Consider the following 22,910-nt stretch of genomic DNA (forward strand, 5'->3'; position numbering starts at 1 on the left):
AATCCACAATGCCATTGGAGGAGAATGCCAAGTCTGCATTCCCTTCAAGGCAGAGAAAATGGAAAGAATAGGTAGCTTTTCGATAGTTCCTACTACCCATGTATGCAGCAGCCTCTCTCATGCTTGACTTGATCTTGCACTGGAGAATCAGATCTATCAATAAATCTCAACCAATCCAAGTCATTGGGCATCTCCAAATGCCTACCATAAATCACTTTGGGCTGAGGGCGGGGGGTTGTGGTTTGTGGAATTTTCATTCAAATCATCAAATGCATAATCATCTAGTATGCAACCAAACTGAGGAACAAGATGTCCCACCACTCACATGTTCTTTCAATTTCCAACACAGTAATGCAGGAAAGGTAGGCTAACTACAATAACTAAAAAATCTTCTTCTACAGTTTCCTCCACGGTCAGGAACATTCACTCCTCAACAAGTAAATACTCAACCAGGACATAGAAAGACAAAATAAGCAACCTCTACTGTGTGGACTAATAACTTATTAATCATTACCAGTTTATCAAAGCAAAATATTTTTAAAAACAGATAAGAATTCAAGCAGATATATTATGTTGCATTTGACTCTGGTCTTATATTCCATAAGAAACAGCTCTCATACAAATCCCAGCTTTCTATGAGTAAAACATATGATTTATAATCGTATGAGCATGAGTGCATGCATGTCATGTCGATGTGTATTTTGGGTCTGGGCATCTCTTCTGTGCACAAAACAATTAAGACAATTTCCTATAGTCAAATTGAATTCCAAATTTTGACAGTGGTGAAAATAGGTGAAGCATTTATGTGAGGAAGACACTCAGATGAGTAAGGCAAACATCAAATCCAACCACATAACCACCTGCAGCAGAAAGCTGGGCAGTCAAGGGCACAGGATCTGCCACATTATTTCCTCATGGTCTTCCATTCAACCAATTGATAGAGAAGTAAAAGTTTGTTCATGGCAAAAGCAATGTTAAACAAACTGTATGTAGCAATAATACCACTATTTATATTCAAGAAAATATCATATTTTCTGTAGCTTAAGAAGTACAAGACACAAAATGTAATCAAGAATCATGATAAGTAAGCATAAAACAAAATGCTCTAATTTAATGAGCACAAAATGCAAAAAGAATCACTTCCCTTTCGTTTTTGAGGGTATAAAAATTGCTTTTTAAGTTATACCGTGAAACAACATATGCACATTGACTCAAGTCCAACATGATGAGTCTTTACAAATAAAGCATAGATCCATGTACAGCCAACTGAAATTAGAGCCATTGTGCATTCAACCATCAATCAACAAAAGTCTTTCCAACTCCATTCTGATAATTACTCCTTCAGTTTGATCATGAAATTAGATACTCGATTAATAAAATGCTAGGTCTCATTTAATACTGGAGTAGTCGTACCAGGTCACAGGGGAAAAGGGAACTCTGTCAACATGGCCTGTGGGACTACCTGAGATGCAGGCATGGCTGCTTGTGAATTTTAATGAATTTTCAAGCAGGCCTGAGAATAGAAACCAAGGGGGGATGAAAGGCTAAGAAATATTAAAAAAATACAAATCAAATTAAAAGACAGCTATGGTAACCTTTTTCCTGCCACAGGTATGAAAAACATTATAGATCGGATCTACGTGATGGCAAGTATCATGTTAGATCTGACAGTTTTGCGTCAACATAGGACAAGCTATCACATAAACTCTCCTGTACAATACATTTTCCCCATTCAGATACACATAATCATGGGAGGTAAACTGGAAGTCCAACCCTGTTGACATCAAGACAGAAAAAGCATACATTATTTCCCTTACCTAAGGATTTAACAGTCACAATTCTAGTTCAAACTAGTACCTGCAACGTGGACCACAGATGAAAGATATGAGACTACATATCTAGTACAGTCATAGTAGAGCTACAAACCTCACTTACCAATGCACTGCATTCTGGACATAGAATAGGAAGTGAACACAGAGTGGCACAACAAGATGGGAGGGTCAAGTTGTCTCCTTTTAGTGGCAATGCAACATCGCTAGTGATGATGAAGGCATTTTGTTCATATTGTCAAAGCTGAGGATGGGATTGATAATGGTAGCAGAGGTAAAGCTTGTTGTCGTGACAGTGGTTGATTTGGATGACAAACTGCTCTACATACTTCAGTGGCTGAAAAAGCACCTCTTTTACATACTGGGTTACCTGTAAATTACATGTGAGCTCTAGCAACACCCATGAGAGGGCAATAAGCATGGTTCTCACATTCCAATAAGAGCCTCACCATCAACAGCATCATCTTTTAGCCTCACCCAAAAAGCTGGTCAAATGAGAATTTCAAGCTACGCAACCATCCTCCCAGTTAACACATTCTTCGCTTTTGTCTTCACCATGCCATTATCTACAACGCATCATACTCACACGTGACCAATGGCATGGAAAACCTCAAGAACCACCGCTGGTCCCATCAACAAAGCCACAAGCCTTAAATAATAACTATTGCCGCAGAAGAGACCAATGGAGGAGAAAGATGAAAAGCTTCTCTAGTGGTTTTATCTATAACATGCAGAAGAAAGGGAGTCATTCATTTTCTATAACAACCTAGCTCTTCCATCTCCTTCACAATTGTCCACAATGTAACTCTAATCTCTTCTGAATCCTTATGAGATTGATCACCTGCGAGAAACAAATGAACTTTGTCCTTCACTATCACCCAACTACACCCAGGGCTCTTCTTTATTCCTTTTGATTTCTTGTCCATTCTTACTTGGTCTCCATCTTTCTTCTTTCCCAGGATAGAATATAAATTGGACAAAACAACATAAGAAGTTGCATTATCAGGGTCCAATTTTTTAAGCTGCTGGGCTGCAAGCTTTGCCAGATCAACACGGAGGTGAGTTCTGCTTGCACCCAGGAGAGCTCCCCAAACTCCAGTATGGGGCTCAAAAGGCATTGAATAAATTAAATCAACTGCTTCATCAAACAATCCAGCTCGGCCAAGGAGATCAACCATGCATGCATAGTGATCAGGCGTTGGTTCCATATTATATAAGGATTTCATGGATTTAAAGTATTCCCATCCTACTTCTACAAGTCCAACATGGGTGCAGGCAGACAAAACAGCAAGAAAGGTTATCTGATTTGGCTCCGGGCCTTCACTCTGCATTTTCCTAAATAATTTAAGAGCTTCTTCACTAAAGCCATTTTGAGCAAAGCCAGTAATCATTGAATTAAAAGAAATGATATTTGGTTCTTTAATACTCATAAAGACCTGACAGGCATCAGATACATTTCCACATTTTGAATACATCGAGACAAGTGAATTTTGAATTGAAAGATCAAATTCTAGATACATCTTTATTGCTTGTCCGTGGATCTGCTGCCCTTGGGTTAGTATTGCCAAATTGGCTGAAGCACTCAATAAACTGCTCAAAGTAAGAGAATTTGGCTTTACTGATTTCTGAAGCATCTCAGTAAACCAGCAAAAAGCCTCTTCGTACATCTCATTACTCACAAACCCTGAAATTACTGCAGTCCAAGCAACATTGTCTTTTTCAGGCATGATCCTAAATAACTCAACAGATTTATCAGTTTGTCCTTTGCTAGAAAACCCCATAATCATGGTAGTCCAGGAAACTACATCCCTTTTAGGCATCTTCTCAAAAAGATCATAAGCTTCCTCAATTTCATTCTCTTGAACATAACCCATGATCAAAGAATTCCAAGAAACCAAATCTTTCTTCCTCATCATATTAAATACCAAATTAGCAGCATAAATACAACCAAATCTACAATACATAGTAATAATAGAATTCCCTAAAAAAACATCAAATTCAAATCCAAACCGCAAAACCAGCCCCTGCATTTGAATTCCTTCTCTATATCTATTAAAATTTCCACAAGCTTCAACCATAATACTCAACGTAGTAGAATTAACCAAAACTCCACTTTCCTTTCTCATACTTGAAAATAAACCAAAACCATCAATTAAATTTCCCATTTTCATGTACCCATTGATCATTGTTGTCCAAGTAACCACATTTCTCTCCACCATCTTATCAAACAACTTTCTAGCTTCCACAAGTCTCCCACTTTTGCAATACCCATCAACCATTAAGCTCCAAGAAACAACATCCCTCTCAATCATGCCTTCGGAAATGCCAACGGCCTCATCTAATCTCCCAAATTTCAAATACCCATTAATCAATACATTTGAACAAACCGGTTCCCGCCATTTCCCAGGGGTATTTTCGTAAATTTCCAAAGCCTTGTCAAACCTTCCCTTATTAACAAACCCCGTGATCATCGCGCCATAACTCACAGCATTCCGCTCAGACATGTTGCAGAAAAGCTTATAGGCTTCATCTACCATACAACCATTCTTATTATAAGCCGTAATCATCGCATTATACGAAGAAGTTGTTCTTTCCGGCATTTCATCGAATACTTCACGGGCTTTTGAAATTTTCCCATTATCGGCATACGCTGTCAACATGGCAGTCCAAGACACGGTGCTTTTGAAAGGCATGCGATTAAAGATTGACTCGGCTGCTTCGATATTACCATTTCTACCATTTTGAGTGATCTGGGTATTGCAGTAAACAAGGAATTTCGAAGCTTTGTTGCGGGTTTTGGCAGAGTCGATGAAGGACCTGCTCTTTGTTGCTGTGTGGAGTGAAACTGTTGTAGTTTTGAGAGGAAAAAAGAAGCGGTTATAGAAAATTGAAGAAGTTGGTTTTGTTTGCCTTTGCATTGCCAAGAAATAGAACCCATGATTCACCATGATATGATAGGCCTGGCTCTTAAATTTGTTCAAGCAAGGAAAAGTTGAAACATGAACACCTCATATTTATTCGCTCCCCCTACCAATAGTTTTTTGAAAATTAATTATCTATAACTAATATCAAACTAAACTGATAACATTATTTGATTTATTTATATCATTAGATTACAATTACTTAAATCTATAAATTCCAAATTTCCATCATTGAAATTGTTCATATATATATAAACAATTAACATGCATAGAATAAAATAAATGAATTTTAACTTAATTCCTGCATTTCTCCTTTTCTTAAAAAAAAATAATAAAACACAAACGTTAAATTGATTAAAATATTAGTTTATAATTCAATTTCATGATGGCAAACAAATGAAATGAGCCAACTTATCAAATTGAGATCAATCCTAAAATGTAATTGAATTATAAACCATTTAATAGTCTTTTTAAATTAATCTAAAATCGTTTAAAATTATTAATTGTATTCAATTAAGATCAATCATAAATTATAGTAGGATTACAAATCACTTTTTAATTTTTAAAATTAATCTAAATTTATAAAAAACCATGAAATGTAAACTGATTTATGAATGATTATTTAACTATAATTTATTTATATAAGTATAATGGCTTTACTCCTTTTTTTGATTGGGCCACAAGTTTGGTAACGAAAAGTTTCCAAAAGAAGGAAGGCGCTAAAACCACTAGTTTGCCATGCAACGACCCCCCAAGCAAGCCAATTTCTACATTAGGCAATTAAAGCCAATTGACTGTTCTTACCATATTTTTTTTAATCTCTTAGCATTGATTTTCACCATTTATTATTTATTTGCCATCTAAAAGGCCATTCTACTTCTCATGCAGAGTCTAATCTTTGATTTCATGTCGGCTTCTAATACTTTAAGGGTTTTTCCCCCTCATCTATCAGTGCCTCAATAACAACAGGTAATCCCTATTTCTTTTTTCTAGTTTTCTGGCACTTTCGTTTAATTTAATTAATTAAATATGTTAGTACTGTGTGCTATATGAAGAAAGCCTAGGCAAAAATATCAGAGAATTGGGCTTTGCTTGATTTGTTAGGGGCAGGGTTTAGCTTAATTCAGCCATTGTCTCTTTGATATGTGCTGGAATGCACATTGGTTATGTCTTTACTTGCATGAACTCTCTTTTTCTTGTAATAGTAGGAACCTTCCCTTGCTGACCTATTCTAGCTTTCCATGATTTCTATATGGTTCTGGTCTTTGCTCTCTTAAATGCTTGAATTTTTCATTTTAGACATTCCTTGCATTTTTGACTCATTCTACCATACAACTATAATGACTATTCTATTCAATTCTAAACATCGATGTCAAAGGATAAATAAAGTCTATAATCTCCCTTATCTTTTAATTTTGTTAAGATTTCAATGTCAGATGACTATTACTTGTGAGACTTATTGCTAATTCTTTGTTTGTCATGCTTTAATCTTGTTTAATCTTCTTGGAATACTTCCATGGTTGCCGGTCACAGCAGGCTTCTTGGGACTTACCTCATTAGTACTATTAATATTACAATTTTTGTTTTTTGATAGTTACAGTTTTCCTTTCTAAAATATATAGTTTTTGCTCCTGCTTAAATCAACTGGTTAACCCAATGTAAGAGTGTACCATTATTAATTAATGGAAAATCTGACAGGATGGGACTCAGAGGAAGAGATAATAGCTCTTCTGATATTGCGAAGAGGGTCACTACTACTTCGCCCTCAATGGAGAAGAAGCATGTGGTTGTTCAAAGAGAAGAAGCTGAGCTTCCTAGACCAATATCAGTTTGTTCTCAAACTGAATCCATTGGATCACAAATTAAAAGAATGGGTCCTATCCGTACAGCCAGGAAGAAGGTTGTTTCTCTTTCTCCTCAGCTGTCAATAGAAGATGATGTTGATTTTGTCAAACAACTTGGTAAGGGAAGATTTTCATCTGCTGCTGATGACTCCATGTGGTTGTCTTCAGGTTGTATATCCCCTTCATCGTTTTTTGAAGAGCATGAATCATCGAGTCCCTTTCATCTTGTAGCTGATGAATGCCTAGTTTCATGGCTCTCAACATTAGCAGATTCATATGTTTCTTTGAGTAAAGGAGCCTCTCTTTCTATAAGCTCTAAGACAAAACCTGAAGAAGATAAATCATTTGCTCTTGCTAAAGTAGTATCAGGAAAAATAGTTAGGGAAGGTTTGGAGGATGAAGGGGAGATTACTTGGCAATGGCACTCACGAGGAAATTATGGAACCGGTCCTCCTGCAGATAGTGCTGAAAGAATCAAGTCTTCTTGTGGGCAATGCAGCGATGAATCCATGAGTGATGGCAATTGTCTCACATCTCTCAGCACCAATCTTGACTCTTCTTCTCAGGTATCAGATATGAACAAAACAAGTTTCATGGTCTCTCTATTGAATCTTGATGAGGATGGCTCCCAGTGGATATCAAATACAGAGTTGGAGTTGGATTATTTCCAGTCATGTTTCCCTAGTCCATCTTGCTCGAGCTTTGTGGATTCTGAAGCTAAATCTAGCACCTCTACTACCATTAACAGGAAAGATGAAATAACAGAACCTAATCTGTCCTTAGATCAGACTTCTGAAGCAGCAAATGTGGAAGATTTCAGTGCTGATGAGCCCCTTTTCTGGCCATTTGATAGGAAAATTGATTGGAATTCTGAGGAAACTTGGGAGTACTTCTCCATGTCTCCTCGGAAGGAAATAATAAAGGTTACAGCTTCTGAGGGGACCTCTCCTAGATCCATCCACTCTGAGCTGAACAATAGGAATATGTATCCTCCAAACAGGTGTAGGAGAAAATTGGTATTAAAGCCAGGGTCAACAGCATCAAAAATATTAGAACTGAAACGAGGAAACAAAACCTGGGACAGCAGCAGCAGCAGCGGAAGAGTCAAAAGGGGGAACACTATGCCATCAAGGTTGAGAGAATCAACCAAGGAGTCTGCAAAAATAGTGCCCTTAGACATTGATAATCAAATTCTGCCATTAAAAGTTGGAGAAGTTCCCACCACAAAATCAATTTTAACAAGCAGAAACTTTTGGGAGGATGAGTTTACATCAAATGAAGAACTTTCAATTGAGACAGTACTAGGCCTCGGCGAGTTTGATGGGCACGAGGGCATGGATTCGGAATTCAATGAAGGTGTTTTCTTCCTTGACGAGGCTATATGAGTACTTGTACACTATTAGTTTTCTGATTAAAAGATGTAGGAATCAAGCCATATATAGATTCCAAGGAAAAGACATTCACTAGAGTTTTCACTTCTTAGGAACGTTTATGTCAGCATACAGATTTTATTTTTCTACATTAGATAAAGCTGCATAATGAAGTAGAAGCAGAATAATTTTAGATGGAACATAATGTCAAATTAACGGGATATCAGTGTTTCTCTTGTTATTGAAACATGGAGTCAAATATTAGGTAAGAGTAGTTTTGTTTTCATTTATTCTTCAACCTGGAAACAGAATCTTAGCAGCTTGTTTTCTGGTTTTGCACAAAACTTCAACTCTGTGCCAGCACTTATAAAGTCCCAAATCCAATTTGCAATTCCAAGGTTGAACAATGGGTTCAGTAGAAAGTTATAGTCTCTGCTTTTATTATATGAGCTAGAATTTCCTGTCATGAAACTTTAACATTTATAACATATTCTCCAGATTCTGCTGTTCATAGAGGGCTCTGTAAGGGTGCACCATGTATATGTAGTCAGGTAGTATGTCTTTCCCAACTGCCTTTCACAGCCTTGTATGACGAATAATCCCCAATTGCTATCAACAATTCATCATTGTTTATACATATACAAACTCTAATCATATACAGTGAACCTGTGCACACATGTTGCTGATAAAATTTCAGAACCTTGTCAATCCTTTTACATTAGGCCATGGGATCTTTTTTATGTCATTACATCTTTCATTACCCTGACATGAGAAGTGTCTGTATTCTCATGACGATAACCAACATGTTGGCAGACGAAAATGACTAGAGTGCCCATCAATTGTACCAAAAAGAGAAGTATTGATGACACGATTGAAAGCATACCTCGACCACATAAGGATAAAAAAGAAAGGTGTTGCCGTGAAAACTGAGTGGCGTGGCATGGAATGCTTTAAAAAGGGCCAAGAAGGAGAAAACATCAAGTAAAACCAAAGAGAAAAGTAGGAGAAACTAGTCTGAGAAGTATTGGAAGAGTTCCGCCGCCAGAGCTCTTAGATCTCAGGCAAGGTGCATTTGTTTATTTCCTCCCTCATGTTTTCTTCAAATTTATTTATTTTTTTTGTGTTTCTTCTAAAATGAGTTATGAAACTCCATGAATTGTGAACTTAATTTGTTCAAAAATTTTTAAATTGAAATTGAATGACACCATCTTAAAGGAAGATTATTGGTTTTTGGGGGGTTTTTTTTTTTTTGACACTTTTATTGTTGAGGTTTATGATTATGGCTCCTGTACAATTTAGCTTTGGATTAAAATAATTTTTTTTAATTTCAAAATGATATTTCCACTCTGTTTTGTTGGTAAATACTAAAATTATACTAGTACCCTTCTATATCAAAAAGGAAGATGCCCTTGACAACCTGAAAGTCTTTGATTCTTTTCTCTTTTATTCCAAAAATAATAATAATAATAATAATTAGTCACTACCTCGAAATTTTTTTCCTAAGATTAGCTAAGGTGATAGCTGGGATCATCTATTGCAAGGTTATTTATTATCAATTGACCCAAAAAATATATTTGATAATTTAAAAATGACTGACAAATTTAATATTGAGTGTAGGCCAATTAGAATTGCTGTTGGGCAAGTAAGACTTTGAATCTCTTTGCAACTACATTAATTTGACAATGACAATAATATTTTGTGTAGATTGAATGAATATGAATAGTTTTTGTTCATTACAATGTTCTTGGTTTAAACTAATGATGTATCCATATTTCTTTTTACAATTTATTTGTTGGATTCAATTTACCATTCCATGGAGAAGACATTTGCAAGAGTTTCGAAGCATGGCAGATACCGCTACGAAGACGATCCTTAGAACTGAGGCCCTTCGACAGGTATTTCATTTTACTTTCATTTGTGATTTCTAGGCATTCCCTCGACAAAAGGACCAATATTGTGTGTTGCAGTATATTTATGAGACAAGCGCTTATCCCAAAGAGCACGAGCAACTAAAGGAATTAAGAGAGGCCACTGTGGAGAAGTATCAAAAGAGGTACTAGCACTGTTTAATATTTCAAGGAAAAGGCCATTTTGATTTTGAAGGAGCTATCCAAGAACCAAATGAGATGATTTCCAGTTAGGAACCATTTTCAGAATACTTAGTTGATTTTTTTTGCAGGAGCTTCTTGACTACGTCTGTGGATGAAGCACAGTTCCTCTCTATGCTTGTAAAGATCATGAATGCCAAGAAAACCATGGAAATTGGAGTTTTCACAGGTTATTCCCTTCTTACTACTGCCCTGGCATTGCCTCAGGATGGCAAGGTAAGTAATTTATGCTTACCAATTGACTGTTTCTATTAACTTTTGCAGCTGACTTGTCTTCCTTTCTGGCAGATATTAGCAATTGATCGTGATAAAGAAGCTTGGATTGCCGTATATTAAGAAAGCTGGAATAGAGCACAAGATTAACTTCGTTGCATCAGATGCCATTTCAGCTCTAAATGACCTTGTTAACAGCGTAAGTCTACCATTGCACTCCGCCACATATAACAAATCATATGATGGGTACTTCCAAGTTTCAATTTGACCAAGGTTTGCGTGTAAGATCCTATGACTTAAACGATCCTCCATATATACATTATTGTAGGGTGAAGAAGGGACGTTCGATTTCATATTTGTAGACGCTTTGAAGAGCGAATACTTGAAATATCATGAGCTGGTGATAAAATTTGTCAAGATCGGAGGAGTTATAGCTTATGATAACACTTTATGGAATGGTTCGGTTGCGCAAGCTGAGGACCAAGTGGAGATCCAAGGTATTAGATCACTTAGAAAATTCGTGATCGAACTCAATAGCTTTATAGCGGCTGATCCTCGAGTTGAATCATCTCTCCTTTCAATTGGTGATGGCGTCACTCTTTGCAGACGTCTCTATTAGCGAACTGCTCAATCTCTTCCCAGAGTTAAGGATTGTTTTGTTGCCTGATGCGTTTGAGTAATCTTTGACATATTATAGCATGTATGACTTTAATCTAGCTGGTACATGCATGTGCTCTTATAGCCGTGGTGGTCTTTGCTTATACAGCCATGGTTTCTATGTAAGTGGGCGCGGGATTTGTTATGTTGTCTGGTCGTTTGCTTCTGGGTCATGTTTGGTTGGGCTGTTGAGCCTGCTTCTTGTATTAAACAGGCCCATGGTCTGGGTCCTTGTCCTCTCATCATTTGGTTATCATTACTAGGCCTTGCCAAAATTTCTCTTGTCGCACTTTGGTGATTTTTAGTAAATTCATCATATCCGGTCTGTTTTAATATTATTTATCATAAAAGTATTATTATTTTTATATTTAAAAAAAGATTTGAATTTAAATTTTTTTAAAAAAATTATGCATATAAGTCAAATATTCATATATTATTATTTCTTTTAAAGTTAACTTAACAGGTATTTAGTATTTATATTTATATGTTTTCTGAAAATTTTTTATTCGTATTTGAGATTAAAATATTTTATTTATATTTTTAAAATATTTCACGAGACACATATGTTGTATAATTTATCTTTTTAAATACATGTATAATTGTGAATTATATAATAAAAATAATAATCTCTCATCTCATAAGAAATCAAATCTTACTATTTCGAAATATGACTCAAAACTTTAATAATAAAATATAAAATTTTAACCTAAAATAAAACATGAATCACATTCCGCACTTTCCTGTTGTTTTCCTTCTACCGAAGGTTCACAAAACTCCTTCCTTTTGCCAACGACTTTTACGTTTCACAAACGTGCTGTAAAGTCAAGTCAATGATAGTCCAAGTCAAATTTAATGATAACAAGTGTCATCCACGTGGACCAGACTGGCCAAAATTTTTTCTAATTGAGGTGGACTGAAACGACAGCCCACCAACCTTCTAGCTTTAGTTTGGTATTCCTCATTTTTCCATTTTTTTTCTATGCTCAAAAAATTAATTTAAAATTATGATTCCATTAAATAAAATTTTTAAAAAACTATTTAAGATAAATTATTTAAACATTTTAAATAAAATTTTAATTTTTTATTATATTTAATTAAATATATATTTATTAAATAAATTATTATAATTATCAATTGATTAATTATAATTTATCTTTTTATACTCATTAGATGTTGACATAATATTAATATAAATAGTAAAAAATTTCAAATAATCATATATTATATTATATCAGTATATCACGTTATCATTTATTATAATATATCAACATATTATATCAACATCATATAATAATATTATTAATAATTTAAATTTATTTAATTTAAAATAAAATATAAATATTTTAATTAAATATATTAAATTATATAAATTTATTTAAACTTTTTTAAATAATTAATAAATTTTTTATGTATTATATCAATTACAAAATTTAAAAATTTCTTGTGCCTTATTTTTTAAACAGAAGAAAAAAAAAAAGCAACCATACCACTTCATGTAATAAAGACCAATAATAGAGGTTGGTTGACTAAATCAATTCATTAATAATCTTTTTAAAAAGTTGTCAAGTTGATTTTGACATAGAAATAAGAAAAAAATTCTAAAAAGATTCCTTCTACTAGGTGCATTTATTTATATTAGAAAGTTTATATTTAATAAATTGTTAATGCATTAAAAATAAAATCACGTATTGTAACTTTATTAATGTGATAATATAAAATTGTACATTTTCAGTATTCTATCAAAAAAAAAAAACAAATTGAATTTTCGATCTCTTCTCCAAGTTCTACTATCCAACTTCTATACGGATTAAAAAAAATAAATAAATAAAGAAAGAACATGCGAATCTACTTTCTTTCTCCAAACTTTATATTCATGCTAAAAGAAAAAAAGTATTATATAACAAAGTACGGAGCTTTAGATATGTTAAAATTTGATAATGAAAGTAATATATTAATTAATATATTAAAAATATATATATATTAAATTTATCACAAAATCTAAATGATTTAGTAAAATAATTTAAGTTTCCATAAAAGGAAATCCACCTGCAACAGGAATTAGACCTTAAAATTTTATTTTTAAAAGTTTTTGAGTTCGAATAATCAAAGTAAGAATTATGAAATATTGCATGTACTTAAGAATTGAAAATTTATTGATGCATCGGTGTCAATTAAACTCTATATAAATTTCTTTTTTCTATTCATTCAACTAATATATTCATGAATATATATGCATAAATGTGGGTATTTAGTAAATATTTTAAATAATCGTAAATATTCATAATGAAATCACTGATTTTGTTGAATATTGAAGATATATGCGGAAATATGGAGGATATTTTTCAAAATATCCATGACAATTTTTATTGATAAATAAAATTAATAAGTAATCTTTTAAAAATTCGTCCATTTTATTTATTTATTTATAATATATTAATTTTAATTATTTATTTTTCACTATAAATTTTAGTGATTTTTTTACCGATATATATATGTATATCCCTAATTTGGAGTCCTCTTTATTTCTACCCATATAAATATCTAAAACAAATAAAAGATTAAATATAGTATAATTATGTTTTACCAAGAAGATTAATCAGTAATTTAGTAGTTTAATAATTTTTATACGTAACACGAAACCTAACACAAGCATCAGAACAGTCCATCAAAAAGCCGTTGGGTTGTACCGTACTGCCATGCACACCTGATCGGCGAGCGCAAACAGCACGCAAACGAACGCTTTTGCGATTTACAAACACAAAACGCCCCTTGCGTTTAATCTTTATTTACCAAAATGACACTCTACTTGTTACGGCATTGATGATTGAAGATATAATAATGGATGGGGGTAAAACAGGAATTTTACTGTTACTGTGAAACAAAGTCTGAAATCGAACCTTCTTTTCTACTTCTCCCTCTCCTCTCTGTCTAAATGGGTCATCTTTTTTGTTTTTTTTTTTTTTGCTTTGACTTTCCAATGTGACGATCAGTCTCTTTTTCTCAGAAATTACAAAGCTTTGATCTTTACTTGTAATATATAAAAGAAAAGAATTCCCCTCTTTTTTCTCAAGCAATTTGCTATTGTGTTAACAGATTGTTTGCTGATCATTTCTCCTTTCAAGGTAAGAGGTTTTTTTTTTTCCTTGCTTCTGGGTTTTGTTGGTTTGATATATTTTGATGTGGGTTGTTTTTAATTTTCCGGAATTTTCATGTTTTGAGAGAGTCTTCGGTAATTTGACCTTTTTATGCTGTATTTTGCTGGAATGTTATGAGTATTTCATTTTTAGTATTTTAAATTAAGTTGATCTTGTTATGTTTGAGTTTGACTCTGCTGATGAAACTTAAGATTTCGATTCATCTTGATTTTCATTAATTCTCCATAATGTTAGTCTTTTCTGATTTATGCATGAACTTTGTTTATAGTCTTTATTTATTGATGGTTCTTGAAGAAATTAAAATTTTGGGTTTTGTTTTTGTGCCTGAAGATTTGCCTCCAACATTAATGGTTCCAAGTTACCTATAAAAGAAATTAAAGATTTTGATGTAATTAATGTGTAAGTATGTGCCTTGTTTTTTAGAGCAAATTTGCTGAATTTGCTTGTCTTGTCTTCTTAGAAAAGTTAGATGTTCCCATGAAAGTTGAATTACCTCATGGTATTTTGTGTAAGATTTTGGCTCTGGTACATTTAGTTGTAAAACTGACCTTACCAGTTATTTCCTTTTGTTCCTCTTTCTGCAATTTTTCTCATTACAGATTTTGCATTTGTAGTTTTTAGCTCCTTATTTCTCTTGATAGTGTGATTTTGATCTAGTTGCAAAAGGGTTCTTATTGCTGGTAGTAATGATTTCAAGGAATGATCTGCGTATTAATGGAAAATGTTGATATCTTCAGGTTCTTCTTACTTAAAAACCTGTTTCGTAGTATCAGACCAAGATGCGTGCACCATCACTGCTTGCACAATGCTTGCCAGGCTTGGTGCCCCAAGATCGAGGAAGCCAAAGCATGTCCAGTGTATCAGAGAGAGATGTCCATCTACCTTCACCAGCTGTGGAGATTCTTCCCTCAAAGGTGTACTTTTTTCTCCCTGTCAAGAATTACTTGTGAAATTTAAATGTATTACTCAAGATTCAAATGGTTGACTGTTATGCAATGAGATGGCTTATTATGTGAGTGACGGGGGATTATATTTGCATTCAAAATTAAGACATTCTGCTATTGTGCAGACAGCTCATCCTTATAAGTATGTGGGGGATAATGTAGATTTGCAAGGGCTCAATGTGTTCAAGGTATATTGACTTCTTTTTGGATTGTTTTATCAGGCAGCTTCATATCTTTTCTTGCTCACTGTAATATTTTGTTAGACTTTCCTCTTCCCTCTTTTACATCCACACATACACATGTTGTGTTCATGTATATATTTTGTCCTTTCAGTAGCAGTGCTATTTTAAAAACAGAGCTTCTGATATGCATGCCGATACTTTTTCACCTTTTACAGGGAAGGGTTAGCGTCGCTGATATTATTGGTTTCACTGGTTCTGAACTGATTTCCTCAAAACCTGATGGTAGGGCATATTAGTTATGCATTAATTTTTAATGAATGGTAATTTTTATTTAAAAATTTATGTTTATTGTTACAAAGTATTGATGTCAGTTCATGTGTTGACTTGTCAAATTGATAAGTTGTAACTAACAGCTATAAAATAATTTTGTTTTGCAGGGTTTCTGAAATCTTGGGACAGTTCTATGGATCTTGTTAATGTCCTTAAGCATGAGATTCGTGATGGACAGTTGAGCTTTAGAGGGAAAAGGGTGCTTGAGGTAATGTATATAAAAATCTGAAAACATTAGCCATCGGACCATGTAGTATTTAATTTCTTTTCTTTGAATTTGTTTTTAACTATTGACATGATATCTTAGTGTTTTCCTTTTCTTTATTGAAAAGTGTGTTTAGATCCAGATGATATTGTTAAAATGTTTGGTAAATGTACTCATAGAGTAGAAAAGAATTTTGGCTGTTATGTTGAGCTAGAACTAATCAACATAAATGTGCATTTGAATATCTTTGTTCTTTGCCATTTTTAAACAAATTCAAACTTTATTTTGCAATTTTAGAATAGTTCTGGATGTTATAAGCTTCCTTGCTCTTGTGCTTCTCTGAATTCCGTCCATGGAATAAAACCTAAGAGTTAAGGAATTAATTTCCCTGTTTTCTAGTTCTCCTTGATATAGAATGTGAGCTAATCATCCTATTTGATAATTCTTACAGTTGGGTTGTGGCTATGGACTTCCTGGAATTTTTGCTTGTCTGAAGGTATACTCCATTTATTGATCTTAGATTGTTCCTCTTATGTGCTGTCTGTATCTTTTATCTTACTAATTCTATAAGATATTAATGGTATCAACTATTAATATATTGGGAATGATACACACACACACAAAAGGGGTAGGTTGGGGGAGTCTGATAAATGAGAGCAACTGGCATAGACGTATGCTGAAAAATAATCGGTTATTTTTATGAAAGATCTACTTCCATTCCATTTTATTCATTTTTTTGGTACAGGGTGCTTGTACAGTGCACTTTCAAGATCTCAGTGCAGAAACTATTAGATGTATGACCATACCAAATGTTCTTGCAAACCTTGAGCAAGCTCGGGACAGGCAGAGTCGACAGCCTGAGAGTCCTTTGACTCCATCCAGACAAACACTTGCCCCAACAGTGCACTTCTATGCTGGGGATTGGGAAGAACTCCCCACTGTATTGTCTGTTGTTCGGAATGATGTGTCTGAAGTGAATACAGGAATGAGCTTGAGCTTCTCCGAGGAGGATTTCATGGACGGATGCAGTAGCCAAGATGGTAGCATCATAGCACAGGAAGTTTCCTCAAGGAGATCAAGAAAGCTTTCAGGAAGCCGGGCATGGGAAAGAGCTAGTGAGATAGATCAGGGAGAAGGTGGTTATGATGTTATTTTAATGACAGAAATTCCATACTCAGTTTCCTCTTTGAAGAAGTTATATGCACTAATTAAGAAGGTTAGTTTCTTACCTCGTTGGTATTATTTTTGACCTTGGTTCCATGAATTAGGAAAGAAGGGTACCTCGGTCTTCATCATGTCCTTGTCCATTTTGTGGAAGATTGTGAAATATTATTGGAAATAATTGGGAACGGTATGTAGATTTACAAACTTTGGTTGTTGTTGCTGCTGCCGCTCCTATCCTGGCATTGAACTAATTTTGAAAAGACTGAATAGATAGGTCGAAAGTAATCTGCTAAATAACCATAATTGGTTCTTATCAACTAAAATTATCATGATCAACTTGAATGATTGGTTACAGCAAAAAAAAAAAAAAAAAGGACTGATGGAAGTGACATTGGCATCTGGACAAATGGCTGATTTGAAGTAAGCTTGTATTTGTATTGAACCTTAGGGTCACACCCTAGTCATATCACGGTATACATTTTTGAACAAGCTGCTTTCTGCCTAGCTGCGATTACTTCTATTGACTTCCCCTCTTAATTTCATTTTCTTTTAGCTGGATGCATTATGAAATTCAGTTTTGGTTTTTCTCTATGTTTATTTTCTCTGCATTTCAACGTAATTTATTAATTTCACTCCACGTTTTGCACAACCAGTGTCTGAGGCCTCCGTATGGAGTATTATACTTGGCAACAAAGAGGAATTATGTTGGCTTCAACAATGCAGCACGGCACCTCAGAAGTCTAGTTGATGAAGAAGGCATTTTTGGAGCTCATTTAATTAAAGAGGTGGCTGATCGAGATATTTGGAAGTTCTTTCTCAAGTGAAAGAAAGTCCAGAACTATGCATAAATGCCTGCTAAACTGATTACAAGTATTGTCTTTTTGCTTTTCTGTTCTATTGGTGTAATACATATAAGAAATTGTGTTGATTCTTTGGGTAGTAATAATGAAATTGGGATCAGAAGGATTACTGAAGGCTAATTTTGCTACCATGTCTGTTGTATTCTTTTTATTTTTTTCCCCTATTTTGTTCCATTTTAAATGTAAATCAAACAGTTAGTTAATTCAAAGCCTAAGATTTAATGTTCTTTGTTATATTGATTTTTCACTGGTTTTTTGTATGAGAAAGGTGGAGGTGGAAGCTTCCTCGTTGCATGCTTGCCAAATATGACTAGTTTGTGAGACCATTGACTTGAGTGGCAAAGATGGAAAGATATGGTAGGAAGAAAATTGAGTGGAAAGAAAATGAATCCCAAACTATTAATCATAATTATTATTAAAAGTTTTGTCTATGCTTTTTTTTTTCTTATTTCTTTAATTCTTATTTTTCTTTTCTTTTCTTTTCCTTTAATCTTGCATATCAATTAAATCATTCAAAAATAATTTTTATATAAGTTGAGTTGAAATCATGTATACCATTTTAGTACCTTAGAAAAATGATTGTAATTGAATTTTCTTTAATTGTTTTAAAATTTTCAAAATATTAATCATACTCAAATGTTAATATTGTAAGTATAGAATATCAGTATACATGCAAATAAGAAAAACAGTAATACTAATATTGTTATATATGTCCACTTATATAACTAGATTACTATCAAAATCTGAGATAAATATCCAATTTGCCATGTACACTATGACTCAATTGAATTTTTCATTATACTATACTTCATTAACGACAAAAAAATATTCCATAAATATTCTATTTACACAATTTAAATAAATTTGAAAACATAAATCATGACGTTAAATTTGACAGCAGACACAAATGCATATAACAACTATTGACTAAACAATTTTGAATAATTCTTTATTGTCAAGTAAACTATTTTTCAATTTTATTACCATCCACCAATCAAAAATATTGCTGTTAATTATTATCCAAAATAGAGTTACAATTACAATGATAGAGTTGAATTCAAGGGTGACAATTAAATATTGAGCTATACAGACAGTATGATGACATTTGAACGTCTGTTTCACTGGTAATATACTTGTTTTATCATTGTAAGTCTTGATACCCAAAAGAAAAGGAGAAGAAGAAAGACCCCAGGGAGAAAACAGGAGAGAGTGGCAAAGTGTAATTAATGATGGCGTCCAACATAAATCCATGGTTTCACAATATGATCAAATTGAAAATAGAACTAAAATTATGTCGTTCTCCAGCAGGATAGACCAAACTGTTAATGTCCATTGAATTGGACAAAGTAAATACATGACTGTATGTTGAAGAAACTTGTCAACGCTGTCTTGGCACATAAACTACAAGAATTACCCATCCCCGTGAGAAGACACCAAAACTATACAACTCCACGAGGCCTCACAAACATAAACAAGTAGATACACAAACGTGCCACTAGACACGGGTTTGAAAGAATGGCCTTTAGATGTTGCAAACTTACTCCATTTGAAAAGGAGCTTTCACTTGGCTTAGATGTCCACCACCCCGCATCGTAGGAACTGTGCGGGTGCAACTAAACAAAGGTGGATTTGCAAAAGTTTGTGGTTGTTATGAATTACCTTGCCTTTGGTTTTCAGTTAAACTTCTCCACACCATCCTCCCACAGTGCATCAATGTCAAGATCGCCATCAAGAAGAGAAGAGGAATCCCAATAACGCAGCCACCAGATGCAAAATTTATCAAAGTCTTGGGGGAAATGATAAAAAAAAGGGAAAAACAAGTTGTTAAGAATTATGCATGCAATCCTTGCAAGAAAACATTAAGTTCAGAAAGGATGGGGACAAGCTGCAAAAATTTAAAGTACGGCTAAACTTGAGAGAGAAGGGAGCTAATTTGACCATTATGAGTTGGCACATGACAAACTATTGACATGTCAAAGAAAAAGCAGTTTGTTTCATAACCAACAGTTATATTCTAAACTATCTTGGGTTAAATGATTCTACAGGCACCAAAGAGTGAGCATCAACTCTTAGGGCTACTTCACCAAATTCTTTTTCTACTACAGCATCATGCATTTCAGTATTACTAATCTGACGAAGCAATTTATAGCAAACTGAATATGATGCCTTCCAATGACCAACAGGAAAAACCTTCTTGTAATTCGGTGTGTTTACAAACAACCAACATAAGAGCTTGCTTGTAACACTGTTCCTTTTGGTATTTACAGGAGAAATGCTAAATGTAAAACAACATTGTTTTGAACTAAACACTAAGATTTCCCCTTCTTGTTAGGGTCAAAAGGATGCCAAAAGAAACTATTTTGACCTTCTCATAATTCCCCTTATCAATGTCTATTATGAATGTGTAACATCAACATAGCATAGCTTCACTTTTGAAAAAAAAAACAAAGGCCAGTTATATACAAATAGAGCCAACCAAGGATGAGAATTTCTTTTCTGCTTTCTTAACTTTGGAGGGAATGAGGGGGGAGGTGTATCCATAGTTCAACTTTACAAAAGTTATTCTTATTTCGTATAGCAGAAAAGGAAAAACCATACTTCATAACCAATAGACATGACAGTTACATGATTAACTCTTTTGAGCTACCATTCAAGGTCTAATTAGTTTTCCTACAGTGTTCTCGGTTTAGCATTCACAACACAGAAACCACTTACTTTAAACAAGATTCTTCTCTTCTTTGAAACCTAGATCACAATCCCTTCTTGTGACTTCCAACCATATTTGTGCCTACCTGCCAAATTCCTACCATCGGCATAAACCCTATTTTCCAAAATTTCGAACCCTGTCCTATATCAAACAGGTCTGGACAAATGAAGTTCATCCACTTCAGCAAGAAAATAGATATTAACAGTTGTTTTATGCCTTTCAATTGCATGGCTCAAATTGATATGGCTACATAGCAAATCCATCCATGGAATCAAAACTATCACTGTTTAGAGATTAGCACTTTTGCGAATAGTCAGACTTGATAAAATCTCCATCTGAACATGAAGGTATGGCATAAACATATAAAATAAAAGTAGGCTTACCATCATTCCAGCAGCAAGATGGACTGAGGGAACAAAAAGTTGGTCCACTTTATTCCCTTCAGCATACCCATTAAATGCAATAACCATTGAGAAAGTGTGAATCGTTACAAATGCAAGAGCAATGATTGCTGCAATGATAGATAAAAGCTATTAGAAAATATAAACTTAACTTCAAATCCAATTTTTACACAGTTTGTAAGAGGTGTCAATCCACAAAGAAAAGTAAGACCAACACGTCCTAGAGTTCCATTCTAGTAATCCAATCTCAATCTAAGGTAGCATGAAATGAAAAACAGTGCACATAAACTGCAGATAGAGGTATGCCTGATGTATAAATGCAATCGACAAAGATATAAGATGCATGCAACAAATTTATAGTAAAAAACACATAACTCACCAGAAACAAGGAAAAATGGTATCTGTGAACACCTATCAACAAAATAGGTTGCTGGACCAAATGCTGGTGTTAAGAGGCTAAGACAAAAGAACACTGCATGTGCCACACCATGACCTAACCCGCCAGCTGATGCAGTTAATGGAAACGATATCAGTGCAAAAATCAAATTAGCAAGAAATACCGTTCCAAAAGAACATAAAAAGTGATAACAATATAATTTATTATTTCCAGAAAAACCAACAAGAATAAGGGAAAAAGGGGATCATAGTATGGCCAGATTTATACTTATTATCTATATTCCCAATAAACATGTCATGCATACAACATGAGGCTTCCTAGAATTAGAATCCACTGCAAAGTCAGCACAGCAAAGGGCCTGACTGAATAATTGAAAAGGGTCATTTTACAAACTGCAGGAAAAAATCACCTTCACTCTGTCCTACAACAGTGCTTAAAAAATACAAGTATTTTTTTGCCCTTTATGTATCAATTCTAACAGAAAAATCTTTGCACAGTCAATTCCAAAGCAAGTAAAGAATAGTATTTTAGACAACCAGAGTGAATTTAGAAACGTCTTCGAATCTTACCTAGAGCAATTTGCATCTTATCCGTCAGATATAGGCGTGGCTTTGAGACCCTATCAGCAAAAGCATCCAATATGTCTTCTAATCTCCTGAGAAAGTTCACATTAGCCTTTATCCAACTTGGGTTCACAGCAAAACAGCGTTATACACCGGTACATAACTATACAACTAATGAAGGACCCCCTCTATGTTCTTTAACACTGAACTTGTTTCATTGACTGTTACTACTTGAGTTTTATCATTTCTTTTTCTCTTCTTCTAAAGTTTGCTACAAAATTGAAACAAAATAGCTGATAGCAACAACTACATTATTGATTAAAAATAAGCAAATTACACAAATAAATCACCAACAAAGTACAAATCACAAGTTTTCGTTCTCCCCAGATAAGAACTTACGAGTGTTTTTAATTTCTACTTCTGAAAGAAAAGGCAGGTATCGAGGCGAAAACAAATACCTAAAATTAATCGAATTGGCTTACTTGTAAACTTTCCAGAAAAGAAGGCGAAGTCCTTCCTGAAAGGCAACGGATGTCAATATAAGAATTGCAAAAGGCCACCATGATGTTGATTTCAAAGGAAGGAAAGCTCTCCATATTCCAGATAATATTATCAAACTTATAAGCCAAACCAACGTACTGCATTACAACGAACACAATTAAAATTTGAAAGTGGCCAACAAATTCCGCATAAAAAATAGGGAACAAAAAAAACCCAGAGTCGGGTTTGTTTGATGAGAGTGAAAACGGAGGGAAAATGAGGGAAACCTGGAGAGAAGAGTGAGGATCAGGAAGGGCTTTTTGGAGATAACAGAGACGAAGAGCGAGAGAGACGGTCCTAACGCCACCAACGCGTACCCGATCCCTGCCGTTACTGTCATTGTTTTTCTCTGATTTTCGTTTTCTCTTCTTCGCTTTCACTTGACATGAATTGGGATGGTCTTGGAATATTAAGCTTTCTTCATTGAAGAAATATGATCATTTTCCCCTCCCCCCCTCTTTCTCTATTCAATCCCATGGTGGAATTTGCTAAAAGGCAGTAAAAGTTTTTTACATATTCA

At 34.2% G+C, this 22,910-nt stretch overlaps 4 protein-coding genes and 1 pseudogene across 6 annotated transcripts; 3 read left to right on the forward strand and 2 right to left on the reverse strand.

The window, feature by feature from the left end:
• Positions 1-1,014: 1,014 nt before the first annotated feature.
• On the reverse strand, positions 1,015-4,818 carry LOC110421764 (Tetratricopeptide repeat (TPR)-like superfamily protein). 2 transcript variants are annotated; one of them, XM_021435434.1, is made up of 3 exons: positions 1,936-4,818; positions 1,596-1,774; positions 1,015-1,462 (listed from the first exon to the last, which is right to left on the reverse strand). In XM_021435434.1, the coding sequence occupies exon 1, from the start codon at positions 4,775-4,777 to the stop codon at positions 2,579-2,581; it is 2,199 nt and encodes a 732-aa protein (XP_021291109.1). In that variant the 5' UTR covers positions 4,778-4,818; the 3' UTR covers positions 1,015-1,462; positions 1,596-1,774; positions 1,936-2,578. The 2 variants fall into 2 exon arrangements, with proteins under 2 accessions (XP_021291109.1, XP_021291108.1); XM_021435433.1 differs by having other exon boundaries at positions 1,015-1,774.
• Positions 4,819-6,552: 1,734 nt separating this feature from the next.
• LOC110422163 (uncharacterized) lies at positions 6,553-8,159 on the forward strand. Its single transcript, XM_021435956.1, has one exon. It carries the CDS (start codon positions 6,621-6,623, stop codon positions 7,977-7,979), a length of 1,359 nt encoding a protein of 452 aa, XP_021291631.1. The 5' UTR covers positions 6,553-6,620; the 3' UTR covers positions 7,980-8,159.
• Positions 8,160-8,951: 792 nt separating this feature from the next.
• Positions 8,952-11,258, forward strand: LOC110421837 (flavonoid 3',5'-methyltransferase-like; annotated as a pseudogene). Its single transcript, XR_016351517.1, has 6 exons — positions 8,952-9,025; positions 9,787-9,859; positions 9,932-10,017; positions 10,144-10,288; positions 10,361-10,484; positions 10,614-11,258. The product of XR_016351517.1 is annotated as a flavonoid 3',5'-methyltransferase-like (transcript).
• A 2,607-nt stretch (positions 11,259-13,865) lies between these two features.
• On the forward strand, positions 13,866-18,016 carry LOC110421366 (S-adenosyl-L-methionine-dependent methyltransferases superfamily protein). The gene is made up of 8 exons (XM_021434954.2): positions 13,866-14,064; positions 14,835-15,011; positions 15,167-15,229; positions 15,439-15,505; positions 15,661-15,761; positions 16,210-16,254; positions 16,504-16,974; positions 17,576-18,016. The coding sequence occupies exons 2-8, from the start codon at positions 14,877-14,879 to the stop codon at positions 17,744-17,746; spliced, it is 1,053 nt and encodes a 350-aa protein (XP_021290629.1). The 5' UTR covers positions 13,866-14,064; positions 14,835-14,876; the 3' UTR covers positions 17,747-18,016.
• A 1,019-nt stretch (positions 18,017-19,035) lies between these two features.
• On the reverse strand, positions 19,036-22,830 carry LOC110421492 (gamma-secretase subunit APH1-like protein). Its single transcript, XM_021435089.1, has 6 exons — positions 22,618-22,830; positions 22,333-22,488; positions 21,857-21,942; positions 21,270-21,395; positions 20,873-21,000; positions 19,036-19,568 (listed from the first exon to the last, which is right to left on the reverse strand). The coding sequence occupies exons 1-6, from the start codon at positions 22,728-22,730 to the stop codon at positions 19,431-19,433; spliced, it is 747 nt and encodes a 248-aa protein (XP_021290764.1). The 5' UTR covers positions 22,731-22,830; the 3' UTR covers positions 19,036-19,430.
• Positions 22,831-22,910: the final 80 nt, after the last annotated feature.

The sequence above is a fragment of the Theobroma umbraticum genome, unplaced genomic scaffold, assembly GCF_002168275.2.
Source record: "Theobroma umbraticum cultivar Fairchild unplaced genomic scaffold, ASM216827v3 scaffold_130.0, whole genome shotgun sequence".
In the NCBI taxonomy this organism is placed as follows: Eukaryota; Viridiplantae; Streptophyta; class Magnoliopsida; order Malvales; family Malvaceae; genus Theobroma; species Theobroma umbraticum.